Source organism: Homalodisca vitripennis, chromosome 1 (assembly GCF_021130785.1).
Source record: "Homalodisca vitripennis isolate AUS2020 chromosome 1, UT_GWSS_2.1, whole genome shotgun sequence".
Lineage (NCBI taxonomy): Eukaryota > Metazoa > Arthropoda > Insecta > Hemiptera > Cicadellidae > Homalodisca > Homalodisca vitripennis.
Window position 1 is genome coordinate 106,668,379 of NC_060207.1, and position 26,428 is coordinate 106,694,806.

Below are 26,428 nucleotides of genomic sequence, written 5' to 3' on the forward strand. Positions count from 1 at the left end.
CTCTAAATACAGAAAATAATTGTTTGGTTCCTTGAATCTCAAAAAAATAGTTTTAAAACAGATCATAATTTAAATGATTTGACAGTGTTAGTGGTTAATATTTTGCAATCCAGAATAACTTTCTAACATTAAAACATTATAAGTAAACTGAGCTGGATGTTTGTTCACAGTTTGCCAAATTTTGGGCAGAAGTGATCAGGGCACACCCTACTCCTCCCAAACATTGCTATTAGGATTGTCACTAATCAATACTTTCCCTGTATAATAGTATGTCTGCATTCACATATTACACAAGAATTACTATCTTTTTATGCTATATTGGGAATTAATGAACCCAAACAATTCAAATCTCGATTAAGACACTTTTTGTTGTCAAAGGCATTTTACTCCGTTGATGAGTTTACGATGGGCCGCTGGGATGAAAATTAATATTTTATTATTATTCTATATATCCTTTTCTGATATCCAAAACATGCAAAATACAATATATTGTTAGGTTCACACATGAGTATGTGGAATTAACTGTGCCTATGATAAGATAGGTTTTAGTTTATAGATTTTAAAATCAAAATGTTGAAATGACGCTTGCAATGTAATTTTGTTAATTGTTTTACTGCAATAAAGAATTATTATTATTATTATTATTATATTTCTCCTTTCACTCTGGAGAGGATCAATTAAAATATTTCTTCCAATTTTGTAGTTGTGTTTAACAATCTGGTTTGAAATTGGCAACCAGTTTACATGCTTTTCAGCTTACATAAAGTGGGCAGAGAGTACTGGTGGACTGAATACATAAGTCTGAGTGGTTATCAAGAAGCAGTATACAAAGAATTCCAATGCTGAAATCCTTTTCTAAGTGAGACAAGTTATAATCATTTTTGTAAAGCCAAATGTTGGGATTGTTACATGAAGGCGGCAGGAGTGCCTTTTTGTTTAAATGTATATACCAATACTTAAAAAGTAAGTATATGCAGTTAGAAGAGAATTTCTCAAAATTTAAAAAGTGAGTTGAACAGTTCCAATCGAGGCGATGGCAGAAAACCAAAGGTTTCATTTTCGACCGTTCATGACAACGTCGCTGGGGTTGTTGAGAGTATAGATGCTGAGAGTGCAATCGATGAGAACGATCAATTGGAAGATGAGATCCCGAAACCTTTACCAAGGCGAACCCGAAGGCACAGTATCTACTCCTTCACAAGTGACCTGCCAGACGGTGCACAGAAAGTTTTAGATTTGTGAGTTTTGGTATTTTGTTTAATTATGGCATCAGTTAACCTAGAGTCCGCTTTAGGAATTAGATTCAGCGCTAACATGTAGTCAAATGGGTGAAGTGAATAAAACTTTTAAGTAGTTATTTTGTGCTTGCTACTTTCAAAACAAAGAGGATAGAATTGTCATGGGCAAGTCAAATGTTACCAAATAGTCCGTGTGGGATTTGGAAATAATATGATCTATCAGATTAGTTGTAACTCATATTCTATTTGTATTTTTCCATTCTTTGTTGTGAAGTTAGCCCTGTTCTCTTTGTTGTCAGCTCTGTTTATATTTCTACATGAGATGTCAAGATATGTGGTTTTTGTGGTTATGGTGATCTTTTTTGAGTAAGGTAATACGAGCCACTGATTCTATTGTTTGTAGAACATATTACATGATCACATGATTTAAATCTCTAAAAAGAAAGAGAATTGAAGAAATATTGAGTACAAAATTATACGCATCAGCACAATGGAAGGACGTGTATTATAGCTGTTGTAATATTGACCATTTTTGTTACTATAAAATTTAAAACTTTAGAAGTAATTTGTGAGAACTATTTTGAACTTTTGATATGTTTAAAAAAATATCTATTCAATTTATATTTTATTTTAATTTTTATATACATTTTTGGGGCTATGAGTATCTGTCTTTTTAAAGGTATAGATACATGTTCGGAGTAAAAGTTACGATACATTTTATAAGAACCCAAACAATGTTGTTGTGCTGTAATACTTCACAGCTGAGCTTGAAAATCTTGCAACAGAATATAAAACTTATATTGTAAAAAAGTACAATCATCATACAAGTTTTATTGGAATAAGTTAAGCATTATACAATGTTTTGTTTCTAGCAAGTAATAAAATATTTGAAATCCTAAAAACTAGAATCAGTTAGTTATTACAAAACTGAAATTGTTAAACATTCATTTTAAATATTTCTTTCAATGATATTTAAAAGTAGTCACATATAACACTAAATTAGCAAGCATCAGCTTCAAAGATATAGAACTTTGATAATTCTGTTGAGGTAATTTGTCAGGAGAATAATTCAATACATTAAAACCTTAAAGAATTCAAAGCCTGTTAGTAAAAGTGTAAAGTATCTGAACTCTGTGTGCTGGCTAGCTATTACGTGACCAATTATCTTAGACTGAATATAAAGGTGTAATATTGTAAAAGCGTTATTGTTGTTAAAGTACTAAATGATTATAACTTAAAGAACTAATGTGAAATTCAACTTTGATGTCTAAAAATGAGAAAGATCAGGACCCAACTCCAAGAATGTTTTCAGTTCTTATAAAGTTTTACTCTCTTTACCCAATGAGTCACTCATTCGCTGACAATTAGACCACTAACTAAAAGAGACATTTGATAGTCATCATAGATATGCTTAAAATGCCCTAGTATTTGCTGTAGTATTCTAGTTTTGCTAGTATGTATTCATTTGGAATGTGAACCATGCTCCAGAGGATTAACATTGGCTAACAACCATATCAAACATGATTGGATCCATCTCCAATTTATAATATTTCATTGTTGTTTTTAAATGACAGCCATACCCATTCGGTTGGACTGATACCTTAATCATTAGTTCACTAGAACGTATGTATTATATAATGATGTTGGTCTCAGCTTACAAGCATTTTTTTATTCATTGAATTATTAAAATAGGCAGCATTGTTATTTATGTTCATACTGCATATTGTTATCTCATTTCCTTAAAAAGGTGGTCATGAAGCTAAATTTAAATCAGAAATCAGAAATCAGAAAACTTTATTCAATTTCATCAAGAAAAGAATAGGTGTCAAAGTATTACAATATGAAATAATTTACATTACATGTCATGTTTTAATGAAAACTGTTTATTGAAGTCTTGAACTCGTCAAGGGTGTAGATGGATCTGTCTTTGAGCCAATTTAGCAGTCTTCTTTTTAAGGTTTTGGTGTCACAATTTTTGAAGTCTTGAGGAAGTAAGTTGAACAGCTTTGCCCCAGCGTAGCAAGGTTTCTTGGAGAAAAGTGCTGTCCTGTGTATCGGTAGGGAGAAGTCATTACCATGTCGCGTGTGATGATCATGGACAGCACTCATTCTGGGCAAGTTCCCACGTGAGGCTGCGTGATTGATGACCTCGATGATGTAAATGGACACCACTGTGAGAATTCCAAGAGACTTGAAGGCTTCTCTACAGCTATCCCGAGGTTGAAGACCAGCCATGACCCGAACAGCACGCTTCTGCGCAATAAGGACTCGTTCAAGGTTTTCCATTGTAGAGCCTCCCCAGAGGATTATCCCATAACGAAGGTGGGATTCAAAGATGGCATGATATGCAGTTTTTGTTGCAGTTGATGTGGCTACTGCCTTGATTCTCTTCAATGCAAAAACTGCAGAATTGAGTCTAGAGCATAACTGATCTACATGATCTTTCCAGGAAAGACATTCGTCCAGTATAACACCCAAATGTTTGGTTGTCCCAACCCGTTGTAAGTCTGGAGGCTCAGTCAACTCATCTTTCAGCCTTCCCAGTGCTAGGAGTTTTGTCTTAGAGGAGTTAAAAACAAGATCGTTGCTATCACAGTACTGTTGTGCCATGCTCACTGAAATATAGGTGTTAATATCTAAGAGCTCAGAAGAGTTACTGCCAGTCAACAGGACAGTGTCATCAGCAAACATGATTGGATAACATTGATTTTCGAGGTATTTTGGCAAATCTGAAGTGAAAAGTACAAACAAGACCGGGCCCAAAACCGAACCTTGAGGGACACCTCGTTTGACCATTTGTGGTTTGGACCTTACAGTTCTCTCAAATCCACACTGCAATTGTTTTATCTCGACTATCTGGCATCTCTCGCTGAGATAACTTTGAAACCACCTCAGTGTGCTTCCCTCAAAGCCCAGAGATTCGATCTTTTGAATTATTAATCTGTGGTCTAGGGAGTCAAACGCTTTGCTGAGGTCAAGAAAAACACTTGTAACAGTGATTCCTTTCTCAAGGTTGTCTATAATTTGTTCTACTAGGTCAATTAGTGCACTTGTGGTTGATTTTCCGGATATGAAACCGTGTTGTCTTTCAGGTAAAAGGTTGTTGATATTTAAGTGATCCAAGAGCCTTACCAATACTATTTTTTCAATAATTTTAGAAATAGTTGGAACAAGAGATATTGGTCTGTAATTTTGAACCTCCTGTTTGCTTCCATTTTTGTGGAGAGGATACACTTTAGATGTTTTTAATTTTGTAGGAAATTCACCCTGAGACAGAGACTTATTAATGATGTTGGTAAGAGGCTTGCTAATCTCATTAATACAAAACTTTATCATCTTAGAGTTAATACCATCAACCCCCGCAGACGATGTTGATTTCAGCGAAGAAACAATATTTAAGACCTCCTCATGTGACGCAAGCGGCCAGTTGGCAAGTGTTTCTCCTTGAAAAGAGTTATTCAACTGAGCAACATGTGATCTTCGACTGTTAGTATTGTGTAACAAATTCTCAGCTGCAGTGGCAAAAAATGTATTGAAGTGTTCAGTTACTTTGTCAAGATCACTGTCCACCTCTCCTGAAATTTCCAGCCGCCAAGTGGTCACTGGGGTTTCTGTAGAGGATGATCTCTCGTGGTTGATGATGCTCCAGATGGCTTTTGATTTGTTGTCGGATCTAGTGATGAAGGTCTCATTTGCCTCTTGTCTTAAAGTCCTCAATTTCAGGTCGTAATCCTTCTTCCTTTGAAAGGCAATTACTTTATCCTCTTCTCTTCCGCTTGACATAAAGCTTTCTTGAGCCTCAATGAAGCTTTTCCTGAGCTCTATAGCATCTGGATGGTAGGTTACTTGAGGCTTGGCTCCGGTTAGTTTTCTTCGAGACGTCTTAAGAGGACAGGCAATGTCCAGAGCAGCTGAAAATGTGGCTATAAAGTTAGAGTAGGCACGTTCTGCACTGTTTTCTTGGTAGACTCTTTCCCATGATTGCAGTGCAAGCAGGCTTTTCAGATGTGAAAGATTGTCTTCATTTAAGTGCCTTCTAGTTGAGGTTGAAGACTTTTTAAGGCGAGATGGAACTTCCAAGAAACACAGCTGTCCAGTATGATCTGAAATGCCTGTATTTGTTACTTGAACTCTTACTTCATGAGGCTTTAGGTTGGTGCATACAAGATCGATGGAGGTGGCAGAGGTACTAGTTATTCTGGTAGGGGGTAGTGGTAATCTTGAGATATTCAGAGAAGCAAGCATTTCACATAGAGCCGTATTCTCTCTTGAAGTTGTTAAGTTGTTGATGTTGAAGTCTCCGAAAATGCAGATCCTACTGTTGTTTGTGGGTATTTTCTCTAGTGCATCAGCTAAGTGCAACAATGAGATGTCAAGAGAAGCATTCGGGGGACGGTAAATTCCAAGTATGTAAAGATGTCTTCTCCTATCCAAATTTACCTTTACCGCACACATTTCGCAACGGAGCTCTTCACAATGGCTGCTTAAGTCGAAACATTCTGCCTCATTAGCCATATTTTTGCTTTTGTATATGGCCACACCCCCTTTCAGGTGATTTTCTCTGCAGTATGCAGCAACCAAAATGTAATTTAGCAGGCACACGTTTTCCAGAGTAGTCAGATTCAGTCCATGTTCTGTGAGTACAACAAAGTCGGGTTTATCCAAGTCTAAGAGATGGTTCAATCTGTCAATTTTATTACCAAGTCTGTCAACATTTTGATGAAAGACTACAGTATTCTGCCGTGATGAAAGATTGTTGTGGCCCAAGTTGAGTTTACAAATGTTTTGTCTCGAGTTTTTTTTCTCTGAGTGGGGTCTAAAAAATGCTGAATGTTGTGGGACTCGATTGGTTTTATAAGGGGTGGTGTGACTAGGGTTTGGGTGGAAGTTTCTTCAGATCGTGTAATATCTTGCCTGAGTTCAGAGTCATTGGACCGTTGGCAAACAGAGATTTTGTTTTCTTGATCCTTGAGGCTGGGATTTCTTGTAGTTGACACATTTTCCATGTTTGAATTGATAGCCCAGGAAAATCTCTTCGTAGGTATAAGAGAGGAATCATTTCTGAACGATAAAGCATCCTCAATATTTTTCAGAAAGAACTCCTCTAACGTCTCCCCAGATGCTAACTTCTTTGCTGTGTAAGGAGGTAAAGGCATCTTTTGTCCAAGATTGGTCCCTTGTTCTTGTGAAGAGTTTTTGTCCCAGTTCAGTTTTTTAGGCGAGGTTTGTCTGTCTCCTCCTGTTTCGACCTGGGTCAGTCTTGTTGACGATGTTGGTCTGTCTTTTTCTGTTATGGATTGAATCAGTTTTTTCGGTGAGGTTTGTCTGTCTCCTCCTGTTATGGATTGAATCAGTTTTTTAGCTGAGGTTTGTCTGTCTCCTCCTGTTTCAGCTTGGGTCAGTTCCTTTGATGAGGTTTGACTGTCTAATCCAGGTACAGTTAGTGTCTCGAAGGTAGAAGAAATTGAAGATGAAAGCAGGTTATTTGAAGGGGGACAAAGAATTGAAGGTGTTACAAATGTTTTTGGACTGTACTGCTCCTGTGGCATGTCATGTTCGATGTTTTGACAAATGTTTAGCTTAATTTTTGACTTTATGTTACCAAGAAAAGATCTTAGGTAAGCCCTTGCTGCACCTTCCAGATCAGAGATCTTCATTACAAGTTCTTCAGATTCAGTCTTCATCAAGCCAATCATTTTGCCTTTCTCATTGACCTGCAAGCTTAAGCTTTCCTCTCTAGCAACCAAGTCAACAATCCTTGTCCTTAGACCATTTCTTTCAACCTCGTCACAGGTAGCTTTCTGACTAAGCTCATCTAATTTTGTGGTTAACCGCTTAATTTTGTCTTCAAGTTTGGCCTTTTTGGAATTTAAGTCAGTAATAGTAATGAAGTAATGATTTTTTTCACTTTCAGCTTGTTCTAGCAAGTCCTGATTGATAGAGAGTTCTTTGTCAAGTTTTTTGTTTAAATAAATTATGTCTTGTTGCAGATTATGATTTTTCTCAGTTAATTCATGAATAATATCTTCAGCTGCTTTTAGTCTGTCTTCAATCTCCAATATGCCTTCACCTGCTTTTGCCTTAAGTTCATGTAATTCTTGTTTTAAAAGCATATTTTCATTCAATAAAGCATTACCTACCTCAGCAGCCAGAGTGAGTGACGTTTCATGATCCAGGCTATCTACTACTTTTAAGTCATGAATTTTTTTCTCTAGGTCAATGATATCATTGCTGACGTCAGTTTTGTTTAAACAACTGTTACATCTCCACAAGTCAACCTCAGATTTTTCCATTTTCTTGAGCCTGCTGTCTGGCCAGTTTAGACATCTGGAGTGATACCAGGATTTACACTGCCCATTACAGTATATACCAAGATGTTTGACTCCTATAGAACAAATTCCACAGGGGTATTTGGACATGGTTACAACAGACACAGATTCAAAAAAACAATAGTAGTAAGGGTTATGGTTTTAAAGTTTGCTGTTAATCAGTTCTGCAACTTGTCATGCTATACTGTAAATATGCAATATGGAACGGTATTGTAAGTAGCAGTTAATGAAATGTTGAGTATGACAGATGGTAATAAAGCTACACCTCTATGCAAATAATACTGTATAAGAGGCTTATATATTAATGATCCTATATAACAATGTCAAATCTATGAAATCAGCAGTACAATACGATAATTCTTAGAGTATTATTCTGCAGTCAGTTGAGAGGTGTTGTGGTGGATCAGCACCGCTTATGGATTGTCTAGTACAGCAGCTGGCTGAATTGCTGTAGGTCAGCGCTGACAGTGCTGACACAGTGTCTGGGTCAGTGCTCTAGTTACAGGTGGCCAGGCAGCTGTATGTCAACACTTTGCAATGTGGAAGTTGAATGTGTGTTTGGATCAGGTGACGTGTTCCAAACTAATTGAGTGTTGGCAATTCCTGTGACGTCACTGTATATGATTTGTTTTCTTTTAACTGTAATAAGTTAAGCTTCATTGAGTTAGTAGCTTAGAAATGTGTTAGTTTTCCTAAGCAAGATTAGTCCTCTGAGGTATAATTATCTGTTTATAATAAAATCTTGATGTTACAACCTATTAAAAGTAGGCCAGAGCTCTTGAGTGTCTGAGTTATGTTAATATTTCTTCAGAATGGTAAGTGATTTTTTAAGTATCTTAGTATAATATGACTCACAGTACTTGGTGGTGTTGATGAGAATAGGAACTTTTGTTGGTATGTCCTGATTCACAACAAAAATAACACTTTTCCTGGAGCTGATTAACACTTGTTATGCACTAGTCGGCCATGTTGGATTCTTATACATGATTTTTCTTGAACTGATCATAATTTCCAAGTATTAGTGACATGTGTGATGCTCAGTTCTCTAAAAAAAGCTATAATTAAATTTAAACTAAAACTCAATATAGACTGAAATAACACATATAAGACAAAAAAATAGTAATTTATATAATTTTAGACAATGAATATTTTTAATATAGTTTTAGGGTTTAATATGTGAACTGAGATTTTTATTATTTGCATAAGATATGAAACGCTTGTTAGCCAATGTGTTGAAATAAATAATTGAGTAGTTTTAATATAAAAATTGAATTCAAATAAAAAAACTTATACTTATGAAAAAATTGTGTTTCAGTATTTATTATAAGTGATTAGCTACCAATTTCCTTCCAAAACTAGTTTTTCTCATTTAAATTAGCATTTACATAACCTCTTGAAGCATGGTCTGCTTTGATAGATAGAAAAAAACTGTAATACATAATAGATTCAGAAATTTATGGAGTTACCTGTTTATGTTCTCATGTGCCTGATTTATGTGTCAAAATGTACAATTAAATAGTTCTTACTTTACAATATGAGGTGTGTTTGAAATGTAAAAAAAATCATAAGTTTATTGAAGATATTATTTACATGTCACAGGATACAATAAACTATTTTGTAATGTAGATACAACTATTGTCAAATTACTTATCATTGTGGATTATCTAATAGTCAGTGTGGTTCAACAATTATTTTGTTATAAAGAATCAGATTCTAGCCATTAGAGTAAATAGGAAATGCAGCAGCAAAACTAGTGGTGACATAAGCATTGCAGTGGTGTCAGAAAACAAACCTTAGATACTTTTCAAACATGCCTTGTACTACCAATATCTTTGTGTTTATTAGAATAGGAAAAATTCAGCTGGTGAGTTTACATAATAGATTTTTAACAAGATAGAATGAAAATAAAAAATATAAACTGTATTACAAACTAAGTCAATAGAAAATTACAATTAATATGGATATTTAGTAATTTTAGTTAGGTTGTAAACAACTGTGCAATACATCCATAACTCTATTTTATTTGTTGGACATTTTTTTATGTTTACGATTATATAAGCTCAAAACTAGCACATGTTCAAAGGTTTACAGGTTAATTTTGAAAAGTTATAATGCAACGTCTAGAACACAATTATTAACTACAGTATTTTAGTTCGAACGTGTTCATGAAAATATGCATAATTTTTAAGTAAATATGCTTCCCCACAGGGTTTAAAATCTGAAATTATGAGTTAAAAACTATTTGAAAATATTAGTATTTTTTATATTATTTGATGTAAATGGAAATAAGATTGTTCGGATTTTAGCAAAAGTTCTTATTTATCAGTAAGAGCGTACATACAATAGAGCTTTTGGCAATATGTAAAACATAGGAGTTGAACAGTTGCCATTGGGAAATTGGCTGAAGATTCAAACACGAGGTGAATCAGCCGTCTGGTGAATGTGAGTGCCAAGTTTGGTTGAATTTCATTTGACCCATAAATTCTCAGAATGAACTTACAAGAATAGACATATTAAATTCAGGTTTTGTGCTCTTAAACAATACATTGTGAAGACGACTTGTAACTCTTGACCATGGGAGTTGGATTTTAGGAGAGGGTATTGAGTCTTCCAAACTTATGGACTGAACCCATCTAAAACTTTTCAGTACCATATCTTAAGGGCCAAAATATGATTTTCCATCCATGAATATGGGTCTACAAATATATTTAATTTAAAGCTATAGAGCCCTAAGTTTAGTCAGAAAAATTTTCTCGTTACTGCTACTTAACAAATTTTTTAATCTTGTAAAATTTGGTATTTTTGTGACCAATAGTAGGTTTTTTATTTCAAATCCACGGCTACTTTTATGTGGTAGTTTGAGTGATGTTATTGACATTGAGTTGAGATAACTTATGTTAAAGTGAGAGTTATCTAATTTCCATACCAGAATTCACTTTTCTAGAAGAACGTGTTGTTACAATTTGGAAAAGAGGTTTGAAGTTTCCATGATAGAGTGATATACAAATAGTGGATGTGTACTAACAGTGACACAATCCCTGTTCATAAATAATTTTATGTTTTGTATCAATTTTACAATTATCTTATCAAAAAGAGCTCTTTTATGCTAAATATGATTAGGACAGGGTGAATCATTGTAGCCATAATAGTGATAAACTGTAGAGATGAAAATCTCCTTTTCAAATATCGAACTGGCACAAAGTCCACACTATTGAAATCACTAGTGTACGAGTATATCATCATTGGCTGGGTAATTAAGTTTTTTATTTGATATTTTGTGGGCAGCACGGAAAATTGGCTGTACACCAGTTATTCTATATTGTTATTTTTGCAAGAAGTGCTTTTTTTAATTGCACCTATGTCTTTTCTCTCTCAAATTTTGAAAATATTCAGAAATTGACTTGTTCTTAAAAATAGTTCTATATTGCATCCAGAATACTTAATAATAACACTTTTATTTTAATATAAATTTTTAAAATAAACTTTAATGTAACTTAGTGTAGACTCGTAGAATTACTATATGTCTAAATGAATAAATGGAAGCAGTTAGCTAGAGCAATTTCTACTTATAATTGTAAATCATTAAGAGCTAGCTGTACTGGCAGCCATCTTGGTTTTAAACTCATAAGAACAACGTTAAACTTAAAATGTATTTACAACATTATTTTCATCATTCATAATTTAATTATTCAAAAATGTATATTTTAATGAAACTTTGTTAATAAGGTAGGCTAAATGATCTTTTTATCACGCCAAACTGATAGTCAAATAGTTTTAATTAACATATAAATAGTTAATTAAATGATCTTGATACTACTTATAAATTATAACTGACCACAGAAAAACAGTTATCCAATCAATACACTCTCTCTATACAAAATGTTTTGTTTAGAATATCTGCACTTCTGTTTCTAGTTTTAAAATTATTTAATATTGGCTATTGGTGAACATTAACAGGATAATACTTTCTAAAATTATTTTAGATATTGTATATTAAATCACAAATCATTTAAACTCCAAATTTCAAATTCAAAATTGGCATTTAATAAAATAATCAGCAACCAATATTCCAAATATTTAGATTTAATTGACTAATTGGTTACATAACTACTTTTCTTCCCATAAGGTTTCTCAAGAAGGTCTTCAAATAAATTAAATTACAATTCAATACTTCTTGACCCAATATAAAAAATCAAACTAAAATTAAACCTTTCTAAATTTAATTCAAAATAAATCAACTTATTCCCTTTTATAGACAAAGCTAAATAACAAACTAAATTAAAATTTTGTTGAAAACTTCTTGAAGTTCCACGCGTTGTAATTCTTGTTACAGTTGGCACAGATTCAAAGTAAAAACTGTAATTATACTACATTCCTTTCAAAATTATTTATTTCAAACCTTGACATTTGGATGTATTAAACTATTCTGATTGTAAAACTTAACTTGTAACTTCTATTGCAAAAACCTTTAAATAATATTAAAATTAAAAATTATAAATGAGCAAAATCTTGCTTTAACTTGTAATATCTTACAATCTTTATTAATAATTTGTTACGTTCCAAATTTCTGTTATCCAGTTGTATTAAATAATACAATATTTCCTGCTTAAAGGAAACCTAATTAGTTAACAATAATATCCTCTACAAAAACTGGAATCTTTTTCTACTTACGTAAAATCTCACGCAGAAGGGTTTTTGGACACAGTAAAATGAAACCAAATAATACGCTGAAGGTTAAATTTTCGTACAATTTGCGATTCAGAGCTTTAAATACCACCCCTTCCGTAGCCTATATTACCTCATAACCAAAGCCTTTAATTGGTCTCTTACCATCCAATCGTAAGGCTGAAGAAATTAATTGTCAACTGTTCTACCCTGTTGTAATCAGTTATCGTAGTCAACTTCAATGTAATTAGCTGTCCCTCTGTGCTATTATCTACCTTCACGGATCCATTCCTGAGAAATGATATTATAAATTTATTTATGCATTAATAATAATTATACTTATGTGTTCTCCCCATTTATTAATTCATTTTTTTTTAATGTAGCAAACGCTTTGTATAAATAAACTTTACAAGAAAACTGAAAAACCTTTGGGTGTGTACTAATTGTATCTTTAAAATTAGACATCACCCATAATTATAAGACTATATAAATAAGGGAAGGGCTTAAAGGTGCTTGAAGTTCAACATTGATCTTATGGGATAAAACTCAAGGTAACGTCCTGACAACCTGCTGTTAGCACAGGGGATGAAAGTGCTAGTCTAGCACTTGGGTAGTTATGCTTCCTAACTGTCTGAAAAATATGCAATTGTTAATGCTCTACTGTGTATTCTATAATAATTATGATTTTGTCATGTTTTTGTACTAACTCAATTTACAATTAGAGACATAATTGTATATGTGTGCTCACTGTTGGACTGTATATGTGTTTTATAAATTACTGTAATCTTAATGTTTTTGTTGTTGCTTAACTAATGTCATCGCTTTCCTTCAATAGTTTGTTCAATTGTTTAGTGTTATCCACTTTTATATAGTATTCTTTTTAAATAGATGTATGATAAATTTATTTTTATTTCCTTAAGAAAATTCGGCAGTAAAGTTGAGATACTTGAAACATTTATTTGAAGTAAGGGAAAATCTCACAAGTTTTTACAATCCTCTCTCTAGTGAATAATGTGGCTTGTAGGTATCATATCCTACAATTGCTCATGTATCTCATTGTTGCTGCTGTTTTAAAGAGAAAGCATAATAATATAAATGAAACCTAAAAAATACATAATTTAAAATATTGTATTGTAAGGAAGTGTGTTTCATTTTATTGTCTTTTGTTTTCTTCAAGATAGAGAAAACGGAACTAATTGACCAATATTAACTTTGAGCATTCATGTAACTTAGCTCCATCTCAAGAGCCAACTCTAAATAAAATAAATCCGTTTGAGTCCAAGTTATTTGAGTGCCAGGAATTTGTGAGATGCTAGTTATTATGCGTGACTGCAGTGTTATTGTTACTCAAGTAGAGGTTTGGATTAGCTGGGGAGGGGTGGTATTGTATAGACCCAAGCAAGAGCAAGAATAAAAATAATTGGCACTATGAGTTATTCAGGATTAAAGTAACAGGAATACACAGAGCATTTACACTCATTCTACACAAAATTTAGAGATTCACAGCATTTAAAAACGTATTGTTTTTCTGTCTAATCCCAAGCTTCAAATAAATTAAAACAATAAACCGGTAAAACCATTGTCTCTATAGGGGTGTAAGTGAAAGAAATCAATTTATTAAAGAATCTTCATTCTTATACATCAAGTAAAGATCATGTTTCATCAAGGTTGTTTTACAAAAAACGAGAATATTTTAATTGAACATATTTTTATTTTTAGGCTTACATTATACATTTTGTACAAGTGGTACAAAACTGACAACTAGTCAGTTTTCAGTGGTTGCTTATTAGTAGCATACCTGTTGAGACTTGTATTATGTAGTTAGTGTTTGTTTTAATAAAGTATATGTCTTAGAGGTAGTGGACATGGAATTGACACACGTGTTTATTGTGATTTTTTTATTTATATGTGTCACAACGCTTGAGTATGATTTGTGTATTTTAACCTAGATTGTAATTAAGTGTTAAATCACTTGAGGAAGTCAATACAGTGAAGATTTAAAAAACTATTACTGTATTTTGTATTACTGAACAATGGTACATGTAAAAAATCCTGTTACTTTGAAGATATATGTCAATAAAATTTTACATTAAGTCATTATTTATGTCATTGATGTTTTATGAAATTATATTTTTAATTTCTCAACTATTGTTGTCAAATTATATTAATTTATAGACCTCATTTAAAACCAATTCTTGCATAACTTTAAGATATTTCTAAATAAAGAATTTCAAATGGGTCTAGTAAATAGTTTCTAATGAAACAGTACTAGAGATCCCAGTATAAAATTCTATGAAAACTCCAAGTAACTTCATGATATTCTATATGAAATTCCTCTGCTAAAAAAATAAAATTCCTGAAGAAATCCTTTTTTAGCCACTGTCTGTTTGGTAACATAAGATAATTATTCTTCATTAAATGACATTATCACAGTTTATTTTGCAAGGTGAACAGTAATTCATACTTAACAAAGAAAATAAAAAGAGGTAACTGTTTGTACATAACAAAAGTAATCAGTTGGTAGTAGCCGATCTAAAAATATTTGTATTCAGTGCCACAAGTGGTAGTACATTGACTACTGTACCATCAGTAAAAACAGAAATTAACCAACCAATCATTTACTGGAAGAAAAGTTATTCAAAGTTGCAAGGATAGTTTCAAAAGGTTTCCTTATCAACTCGGATGTTTTTTTATCTCAAGCTGGCAGTCAACCGGTAATGAGGACCCACCATTCAAGTGGTTTACATACTCGGTTTATTTTGATTACTATAAAGGAGTAATTATTAATTGTAATAAAATTCATATAGTTGTTAATTAATTAAATTGCATAATAATTATTACATTTCTGAGTTATTATGGTCTTTTTTTAGATTTTCTTTTATTTTTATATTAATTTCTAACTTTTATATCATGTGTCAGCAAAACATCACAAAAGTCATTGTATTTATTGTTTAGTATTTCTTTTCTTGTGTTTTTGATAGCAATTATTTTGATATTTATTTTGGTAAATTATTATTTTGAATCATGAACAAAAGTCCCATAACATAGAAGAATATATAAATTTACTTAAAGCTGTGTACAAATGTTAAAATGTATATTACTGGATTTGTTTCTCTATACACTTGAAGTTATGTACAAAATAATTAATAATTATTTTTATATTTAGTACTTTTTAAAGTATACTTATAATAAAAGTAAAAAAAGGCTGTATAAAATATTTTTCCGTGTTTTTTGTGAGGGAAATGTGTTATTTTGAGCATTGGTTGAGGCTAAAAAATCCTTAGTAAAGAAACATGAATGAATGGTCTAAAACTTTGTGCTATTATCAGAATGCATGCCTGCTTGAAGGTTAAAGAGATGCAGCGATCTGGATGAGAGCCACTATAGGGACCTCTTTCCACCATTAATAACCTCAACTGCTTTTCAGTTTATCAATAAACTCATAGACAGTAAGGCCTGATACCTGTTTACATATTAAAACATTTCTCCCCTTTTTTAATATGTTAAAATAAAAAAAAAAAAAAAAAAAAAAAAAAAAAAAAGGAGGAAAGACAGTTATGGATAACTCATGAATCATGGTAAGTTAAATTTAGCCAATTATAAAACGAATAAAGGGGAAATTATTTTTCTAAATTCGTTTAAATAGGAAATTAAACTATTAACCTTTCCTATTAATTACATTAAAGCTCACAAACGCAGTTCATCATATGGCTAGTTGTTGTAACAGGTATTATAAATTCATATAAACAATTACTTAACTTAAATAATATTAATAAAATAAATTGCTTAATATATAGAGTACAGTATCATCTAAGAAATCCATGAGAATTCTAAAATAAAAAATTAAGATAAAGATGGTAATTGATTGTCTGATTTGAATTGACATATGTAATGTACGTTGCAGTTTCGAGAGGTTGGGCCGAGGGCTGTGGAACCACTCTGACAGTCTGTGGGCACAGTTCTTATCATGGACGATGCTTGTGTTGCTACTGTGGGCAATGCTCTACACCATTGTCGAGGAGAATGTGGGCATTGACGGAGATCTATTTAGGTTATTGGTCAGTATCATTCAGTGTCTTAATAGCTAGTAATTTGTTGGATGCATTTCAACATATGGGCATACCAATACAGAAATATAGATTGTAAGGGTTTGCAATAAAGGTTAGTTTAGTTCTCTTTTTTGTGTTAGTATAGGCAACTCAGTACTACGTCATTGTTTTGAAAACCAATAAACTAAATATCGCGTTATTTTGGCATTCTAGGCTAGTAAAATTTCAGCTAAATCGTGGTTGTTCATTTTCTTTGACTTATTTTGTCCATTTAAACGTTGATTGAAGTGCAAAACCTATTTATTTCTACACAATGTCATCTTCTATTTCCATTGGTACTAAAAATATTGTGCTATTCATTCTTAAAAGTTGCTTTTTTAGTGATGAAACTTGCCCACACCAGATCTCAGGTTAACCTATAGATATGCATTTCCTGAAACAAGATACAATTTCAAACCTTTTGATTTTTATTTGAATATTAATTTTAGTACAGTATGTTAATTTGTTTTGCCCAGTGCCACCCCTTAAGGTTCTGTTCTAGATTGTGTGTAAACAATTTTTATAAAAAAATAATTCAAATTATGAAAAGTAAAAAATCTATTGAACTTTTTGAAACATATAGTGTATATCCTATTCACAATTAATTAATATGTTAAAAATCAGTAACAGCAATATTGCAAGCACCGAAAATGACATAATTCTTAATAGTTTCTGCTACTATTATTTACTTTTGACATTAAATATGCTTATAGCATTCTTGTCTACATTAGAACTCACACAATTCTGGTAGTACACACAATAATAATTCAAAGTGAGATTATATTGCTTAAAATTTTTTGATTCTCTTGGCACTCTCTAGATCACATTTGTTTAAAATATTCAGTGCAATGGTCACATTATAAAATACTGGTTAAACATTTTGTCAGTACGTACTTCATCTTCACTGCATTATGATGTGACTCTTGCATTAACTACTCACCATTTAAATTAACTTAACACACACACAATTGTAGGAGATAATATTAGTCAAAATTATGTATTAGAAAATGTAGTTGGGAAATAAATCTTTATCACTAAAATACAGTATTGACAATTCTGATTGTGTATCATGGGCTTGCTTTAGGTGCTGTTGATAACTGCTCACCTGGTCGGTCAGCTGACATTGCTAGTCGGACTGCCCCCTCTCCTTGGCATGACCATCACTGGAGTCTTCCTCCGCAACATCGGCTTCTATCACCCAGCCAAGGGCCAGTACAAGGACTTTACACGTACCCTCAAGTACGGTCCAGAGATTTTGGTTTTTTTCCATTTTCTATCTCTCAGGGTGTTAAAATAATATTGCAGTGCTTTATTAGGGTGGAATTTACTAAAGAATTAGTATTGCATAAAAGAATAGTAACATTTTAAATTCATCATAGAATAGTTGTGTGACATGGTTAGATTTATTGTACCAATGTTATAAATACTGGTTCCTAAGATCCTTTAGCTTTCAATAATGTATGTAACTGAATACTATTTAAAATTTAAACAGTAGAGAATTTAAGTAATCCAGAATAATAATCTATCATTTGTGCATCTGATTTTATAATAATTTATTTTTGTGTATCTTATCATTCCAGACAAGTGTGCACATTATAAATGTATATTAGAATTGATACTTGAATGGATTTTGTATCAATTTTAAACAGTATATTTTACCATTTTTTTTAGTTTTTCCATATTAGTAATAAAAAATACTTCCTGTTAACAGAAGTGTAGAGGCAGAACTGTTGGCTAGAGTACCAAACACTGATGGTGTTTCTATGTCAATGCTGTAGACAGCATCTAGGCATAGCTTTAGTCGTCACTGAGGTTAAGGTTATTCCTATAAATCTTTTCATTGGTGGGATTTCTCACTGTAGTGTGCTCTAAAATTCTTGCATTATATATATATATATATATATATATATATATATATATATATATATATATAAATAAGGATAAAGAGTGTTTTTCAGTATTTTTACATACTCATACAAGACACAAGACAAATCAATTGCCAGTTCAATAAAGTATATACAGGTAGTGGAACTAAGATGAATAATAGATATTATTTTTTTAAAGGGTCATGCTAAAAAGGCTCAAAAGAGGTACTTTGGGTGTACGCACTTAAACTTTAAACGCCCATATCTTACTTAATTTTTACCCTTAAAAATAATAAAACGCCAACATTTTTAGAAAAGAAAACCTATAATTTTGTAATCTGCAAAATTGTGTCTATCATTAATAGTTTTAGAGTTATTTTGAAGAAAAGGTGATTTTTCGCTATATTACAAGAACGATAAGTTGATGAAATGAAGTTCTCAATTTTGTTCAAAAATAAGTACTTTAAACTGGTCAAACACTCAGAAATTGTATAAGAATGTAAATAAAGTGAATTGTAAAGTAGCAACGATTTTTTTCAAGTGGAGTGGAAGAGAGACTGAGATTTTCACTATGTTTTCAATGAAAGAATAGAAATGGTTATTGCTGTCTTCATAACTCGCTTAATTTTATGCTAGGAACTTTTATAAAAAATAACAATAAAGGTTTTTAAAGGACTTTCAAAAAGGTTCTATGAGTTTTCCATGAAAAATGCATTGGTTTTGGGTTATTGTACATAGAAAATTTCCATTTTTGGTGTTTGAAAATACCAATCAATTTTCAACTAGCAATAATTCTGTTTGTATTCGGTCTGCATATAAAAAAAATGATTTTGTTTGTCTTTTTGTAAGCTTAATTTTGATCTCTACAGGTTTTTTTAATTAAATGCATATTTTTTCCAGTTACTTGTGAAACAGTTAAAGTCTGAAAACATGGTTTTTTTTCCTAAAAACAGACAATTTCACTTGCAAATAAGTTGAAAAGTATTGACTTTCAAAAAAATTTCATTGACCATAAGTTGCTAAGAATTTGTAAATTTATTGATTTCCACACTTAAAGTCAATGAAACATTTTTCAACTCTGAGAAGGGGTGGCATCCACCCCCACAGAAAAAGCAACCCCTGGCACAGGTTAGACTTTTAAATAGAGGACAATTAGAACCTAAATCCAAATTTTTATGAAATTCGGTGCTGTATGGGATAAGTACACAGTTTACACTTTTTTTACCGTCATTGACTGGACTATTAACCCATTGACATCTACTCATTTACCCCCTCCTTAGTGACTTAATTTTCAGGAACAGCAGCTTCAATTACATGAACTTCCAAGTCTAGATTAAGATTTTCAAACTTCTTGAACACAGTCTACTTCAAATTCCCTGTCAGAATCTTCTGAATTGTTATAGCCTTTAAGCCTGTCAATGTTACTGTCTCTGTTATTACTTGTTGCAGTCATAACTGTAGATCAATGTAAAATAACTTATAGTCTAAACCCAATAAATAAACAAACATAATATAAATGCTTACTTAATATAATATGTAGACTGAAAACTGATGGTAGACATGGTTCACCACACACACTCAAAATTCTGCAATTTACATCCAAAACTAATCACCACACAATCATTACAATAATTGTTACATCTTGAAAGAATTAGAATAATTTTATTGCTAAATTACAGTTCATACAATAAACAACAAAGGCAACGTCACATAAATTAGGCCTAACTTATTTAAGTACGTGGCCTAAGTATGAGCAACACTGTGGGTTAAAATCAACAAATGTCAAATGAATTAAAAAGGCTTAAAACTCAAGTAAAAGAACTATAACTAAATATTAAATCACATAAATAAAAAACAAACCCAACAAGCCATTCTACAATTAAAGACTCGAGAGCAGGTAAAGAAATCTAGTCTTAATATCACAGTTAGACAATTAAAGGTTAAAATTTAAATAAAGGTAGAGCTTAATTTAAGTTGGGATTTGTTAAATAACTTTTTTTAAGTGACTCAATTAAAATATTACTCATGACAGCTTACTACAAACACTGCTCACATGAGGTCCCCACGAAAGCTTACAATCCAAAGTGATACCCAGTAACGTAACATATGACTGCAAGTCAAGATTATTACAAGGAATGGATTGAGAACTAAGGCTAATATAATATTTTGAGTTTTACTTAATTCTGCAAAAGACCATTTATAATTTACTAAACCAGAAACGACTTTGTTGTAGACTGTGAAGCATTTCTAAAAGAAAAGTGTTAAGACTGCTAGTTGTGCTAAAAAAAGTTGAATCGTCCATAATATTGCAACTTAGAAAGGAGAATTTCATGCGGAATATAGTCAGAAGCCTTAGTGAGGTCACAAATTGAGGCTAGTGTATTTCGAAATTTTCAACTACACAAGTAGCTAAGGCCTCAACAGTGTTGTAAGGTGGCACGTCTCTAAGTAGGCCTCACTATCGGACCACTGCCCTATTAGGTTCGACATAGAGGAGATAGGGGAAAGATACGTGACCCACAGGGTTCCTAAATCTATCAACTGGAAAGGATACCAAGAGTCCCTAGTAGAAGAGTTGGAAAAAATAGAACCCTTCCAGAAAAATGAATTTGAATTAGAAAGGTCTGCACAAATAGTAGAGCAAGCTATAATAAAGGCCTACGAGAAAAACTGCCCTCCCAGGCAAAACTGGTTGAAGAAGGACGTGCCGTGGTGGACTGGGAGGTTGGAGACATTAAGAAATAAAACTAGGAAATTATTAAAATGGGCAAAAAGGACAGACGATTGGCTCCCTTATCTACAGGCCCAAAATGAATATAAAAAAGAACTTAGAACGAATAAAAGAAGAACCTGGAGAAATTTTTGTAAAAACATTAACAGCCTTCCCGAGTTATCCAGGCTTAAAAAAACTCTCCAAACGGAGCATACTAATCCTATGGGGACCCTAGTAAAGGACAATGGAGACCTAACAGTGAACAGGAAGGAGACCTTAGAACTACTTCTGGAGACACACTTCCCGGGGGGTCACCTAACTCGAAATGAGGATACATATTCTCTAATCAGGGGGGGATCCAGTCGGGAGGTTGCAAAAGCCAGATAGCAGTCTAACAGACTATTTACACATGAAAGAATCAAATGGGCTATAAGATCGTTTAAGCCATTTAAATCTTCTGTGGCGGATGGAGTTTTTCCAGCCCTTCTTCAAGAGGGGCTGGATATACTATTAAATACTCTTAGCATTCTGTTTAGAAGCAGTTTCACCTTAGGATACATACCAAAGAACTGGAGGATAGCACTAGTGGTGTTTTTGCGGAAGAGTGACAGGGATCCAACAAAACCCAGCTCATACAGACCCTTAAGCCTAACCTCCTTCATGGTGAAAACTATGGGAAAAATAATAAACAGACACATAAGGGACATAATATTACCGGATCACCCACTTAGTCCCACACAACACGCCTACATAGAAGGAAAATCAACCACCACTGCTCTCCACAGCTTAGTGAGAGAGGTGGAGAACATCTTCGAAAAAAAGGAAGCCCTAGTCAGCATCTTTATGGACATTGAAGGAGCTTTCGACCGAGCAGCATATCAATCCATGGAGACTGCGATGGAAGGTTTTGGAGTTTCCCCAATGTAGTCAAATGGATAGTAGCCCTCCTAAAAAGCAGACAGGTGAAAGCAAAGTACGGAGATGAATCTGCCGTGATCACGGCCCAAAGAGACTGCCCCAGGGGGGAGTTTTGTCTCCTCTCCTGTGGGCGATGGTAGTGGATGATCTCCTAAGCAAAGCAGAGAAGAGGGGAATAAGGCTACTATGTTATGTGGACAACCTAGTGCTTATGATTAAAGGAAAAAACAAAGGCATGCTGGAACGCCTAATACAAACAGAACTTAACTTCATAAGTAACTGGTGTCATGGGGAAGGTCTGCGGATCAACCCATCAAAAAAAAATATTATTACCTTTACCAGGAAAAGAAAATTCCAGCTAGCACAACCTGTCCTGGAGGGAATCAGCATTAACCAAACAAAGGAAGTGAAGTACTTGGGTTTAATCTTGGATGAAAAACTCACTTGGCACTCCCATATTAGGAATAGGATATCCAAAGCAATAATGGCCCTTGGGGCCTGTAAGAGACTTTTGGATTTAAATGGGGACTTAAACCCAAAATGATATATTGGATTTACGAAACCATAATAAAACCAATGGTCACATATGCTGCCTTAGTGTGGTGGCCGAAGGTAGAACAAACAACAGAGCTGCAAAAAGGCTACAGAGTCTTCAAAGGTTAGCTTGCTTAAGCATCACGGGAGCGATGAGCTTTTGCCCAACACTAGCAATCGAAGCGGTCCTGGGTTACACTCCTCTTGGCCAGGAGGTGATGAGAACAGCTGCGATGAGCGCAATGAAGCTTCTAGGAACAAAGGTAATAAATGCTACCTCCTTAGAAGGCCACATGAAAATATTGCAAAAATTTCCTGAGGCTGAAATGCTAACCAAAGTATCAGATGCTATGGTTAAGAAATACTCCTTTGAAAAACCATATACGGTCTCTATCAGAAGTAGGGAGAAATGGATTAAAAAGGAGGCCTACCCTACAAAAGGAGTCCTGAAGTTTTTCACTGATGGTTCACTCCTAGACTCTAGGGCAGGATACAGAATACATGGACCTGGAGTTGACATGGCTGTGCCCCTAGGAAGACATGCCACGGTTTTTCAGGTGGAGGTCATGGCAATAGACTCATGTTCCAGAAGACTCATACAATTGAGGACAAAAGGATTATCATACCTAATACTTTCTGATAGTCAGGCTGCACTGAAGGTACTGGATACCTGTTCGTTTGATTCGAAAGTGGTCTGGGAATGCAGGAATGCTCTAGCTGAGCTGGCAACGAATAACAGAGTAACACTCGATTGAGTACCAGGTCATGAAGGTATTCATGGGAATGAAAAGGCGACATCCTCGCCAAAAAGGGAGCAGAATCCACATTGGTGGGGCCTGAGCCAGGTTGTGGGATAGCCTTCTCCAACATTAAAGCTCTGGTCAAAGATTGGGAAAAGAGGACAAGACACAAGAATTGGAGTAGAGCCTCAGGTTTAAGGCTATCCAAATTGTTTATCTCTCCTTACGCTAAAGGGTGGACAGCTCTCCTAGACCAGAATAAGGAGGATATAAGACTGATATTAGGAATGTTGACAGGACATGGCCCTCTGAGGAAGCACCTTATGAAGGTAGGCCTTAGTCAGAGTAGCGAATGTAGACTCTGTGGAGATGAGGAGGAGTCAGTGGAGCACATTTGGTTAGATTGTCCTGCCATCGTAGAGACTCGGAAAAGATACCTGGGAGCATATCTCCTCAGCCCCAAGGACATTAGAGAACAGGAGCCCTTAAATCTGATTGGTTTTTGCAAAAGCCTCGGTCTTTGAGGGCACAAAACTAAAGTAAGGGAGGCGCAAAGGTCCTTTTTAGGACTAAGCGCAGGGACAAACTGTCCTCTTCCCTCAGGAAAGGAAAAAAGGCCTCAACAGTGTCCATTGTTGACAGACCCTTTTAAAAACCAAATTGAAATTTAGAAACAGTATGATTATTTTTTTTAATTAACAAACCTGGCTTATTACACATTTTTCAATTATTTTAGAAAAAGTAGGCACCAAAGAGATCAGTCGATAGCTCTCTGCCAAAGCAGGGTTTTCTTTCTTAAAAATAGGTACCATGTTAGAGAGTTTCAGTAGATCAAGAAAATAACCGGTCATTAAACAGTGGTTAATGCAAAATGTGAGAGGTTCCAAAATGACTGGGAGCCCTTTTATGATTAAACCGCCACTGATAATATCATAGATATCTTTACTTGTAGAATTTTTCATTGCCAAAACACACTCCTTCACACTACTTTACTACACCTCACAGGACTCCAGGTGAACCACAGACTAGGGACATCCTGGTTATGCAGTAGCTGACTAGAACAAGGGATCGAAGATGGAACTCTTTCATCTTGAAAAGATATTCAAAGAAACTGAAATCAATTCAAAGATGATGTAAACACGAGTGGCACAATTCAATAATCAGTCAGTGACCCACATGCAATTACCCCCAACTGAATCACAACAAAGAGCAATGAAATATATTAATTTTACCTAAATTTTTAATTGTTTCAGCTCTAGAATTAGATTGTTTGTTTAATTCTGTACAATATAGTATGAAACTTGAATGGCTAGAACTAGGAATTACTTAGAAAATGTGCTTGTCTTTATTGAGTGCCATGGAACATTCCAAATTCATCAAAACGCACATAAAGCAGAAAGCGGTGGATGTACTTGGTACGTCTAAATTCGTAAAATGTGTTTGTAAACATTGTAGTGCAATATTTAAAGGAAAAGACCTTGTATAACATAGTGGAACATTATAACTTTTGCTTATTCAAATTCAGATAAAAACCCTAGGTTATAATGTATCCATTAATTAATTTCTATTAGATTTGTAGGGGTTGCCAAATCCTAATTTTATTTTTTGTAAAATATATCTTATATACAATGCTCAGAATTGGCTTTCCCAGTAAAAGTGGACTGACTATAATTGACTCCTCTTATTACTGGATTGTTTCTCCAAGTTTTTTGAACTGTAGAAAACGTAGAATTAATTTAATTTAGACTAAATAATTTCTTATCTAAAACTATTTTTATTGATTACTACAAAAATGTATCAATAAAAGAGTCACTGTCACCAAAACTAACCAGTACTGGTTGCAGGCAGTTGGCCACAACGGTTGGTATGGTGCGTGCCGGAGGGAGACTGGTGCCTGATGCCATCTATGTCGCCCTCCACTGCCACCAGAGTCTGAGGATATGCGGTCTCGGGATGGTACCTTCCTTTCTGGAGGCCATGGTTACTGCAGTCATCTCATACCTGGCACTGGCCTATCCTCCCATCTGGGCTCTCTGTCTGGGGTCGGTAGCATTTGTTAAGTTACATTCTGTCATAGATTAAACCATGCAAGTATTTTTTAATTTGAATATTTGTTTTGCCAATGATAATCAATTGTGAATCTAATTTATTTCTTTATTTTTTAAGTCTATGGTACTGCCCACTGAGTGGTAGCAAAATATATTAAATTCCAAGTGTATAGCTCAATCTGTTTTCAAGATAGTTTGCAGAAAGTTATGCTACACTAACACTCAGACAAATTTAATGAAGGGACATGCCTTATCATCAAACTTGATGTTGCCTAAATAGAACAAATTTCGAGCAAAATGAGTTTATACATAAATTAAATTGTAGATATCATGAGTATAGACAACCAGGCAGACATGTAATTTTCTAGTGCCACTTCCTCAAGTGACAGGCTTTTACAAATTCTATTATTTCAGTCTTAGTGAACATGTCAGTGCTGGGATAATATGTTGAACACTTAACAATGTAGAATGTAGAGTCTTACTATATTTATTTTAGTACTGGATATAATAATGTATGCATACATTTTTGTTTTCTGTACTTGCTGTATTGTGTCAGGTTCCTTCTGTGCCCCAACTCTCCTGCTGTGATCACGCCCCCGATGGAGGAACTGATGGCAATGGGATATGGAGAGGGGAAGCATGTGGGAGTGTTGGTTCGAGGAGCTGCTGGCCTCGATGTAGCTTTCTCTGTATCCCTCTTCGACATCTGCCTCGCACTTCTTTTCCACTTTAGTATGTAGAGCACTTTATTCACATATAGTTTTTGCAATGAGTTTCTTGAACATTATAACCATTAAATATTATAAATATATATTTGGCATGTTGATATTGACATAAGATGGACATTGAGTAGTGTTTGGTTTTTTATACTACTGCCTGATGTTTTGGTTAAATCATGAAAGTGTCAATTAGCTGAAACAGCAATGATTGAAACAGCTAATGTTGAAAAAGTAGCAGTGAACATATTCCTTGTTTTCTTAAAGTGGGAGAACTTGTGTTCTTGTGTGTTGTTCTACAAACAAGAGAACTAGTGAATGAAAGAACAACAGGTTTTTGTATTTGCCATTGTTAACGTTACAAAAAATAGAACATTACATTTTCAGGATTGGAATCTATCCTTTTCTTAAGGTGTTAACAAAACTTAAGACATATGGTTATGCACACACAAAAAATAAAAAAAATGAATTAATACAAGATGAAAGGATAACAGGATTTTGGACATTTGCCATCATTATATGTCACAAAAAGAATAACACAACATTTTGAGAATTTGGAATCTATCCTCCACCT

General features: G+C 33.8%; 1 protein-coding gene across 5 annotated transcripts in view; it reads left to right on the top strand.

Moving 5' to 3' along the window:
• Window positions 1-26,428, top strand: part of LOC124368674 (sodium/hydrogen exchanger 9B2-like) — a 73,832-nt gene that overhangs the window by 28,140 nt on the left and 19,264 nt on the right. For 3 of the 5 annotated variants that reach the window (XM_046825966.1, XM_046825984.1, XM_046825958.1), the window contains exons 3-7: window positions 1,020-1,238; window positions 16,137-16,290; window positions 17,405-17,559; window positions 24,935-25,132; window positions 25,695-25,870. In XM_046825966.1, the coding sequence (XP_046681922.1) occupies window positions 1,020-1,238; window positions 16,137-16,290; window positions 17,405-17,559; window positions 24,935-25,132; window positions 25,695-25,870 (902 nt within the window). Of the gene's footprint in view, window positions 1-1,019; window positions 1,239-10,769; window positions 10,818-16,136; window positions 16,291-17,404; window positions 17,560-24,934; window positions 25,133-25,694; window positions 25,871-26,428 lie in introns of those variants that run through there. The other 2 variants (XM_046825993.1, XM_046825975.1) reach the window with 2 other exon arrangements.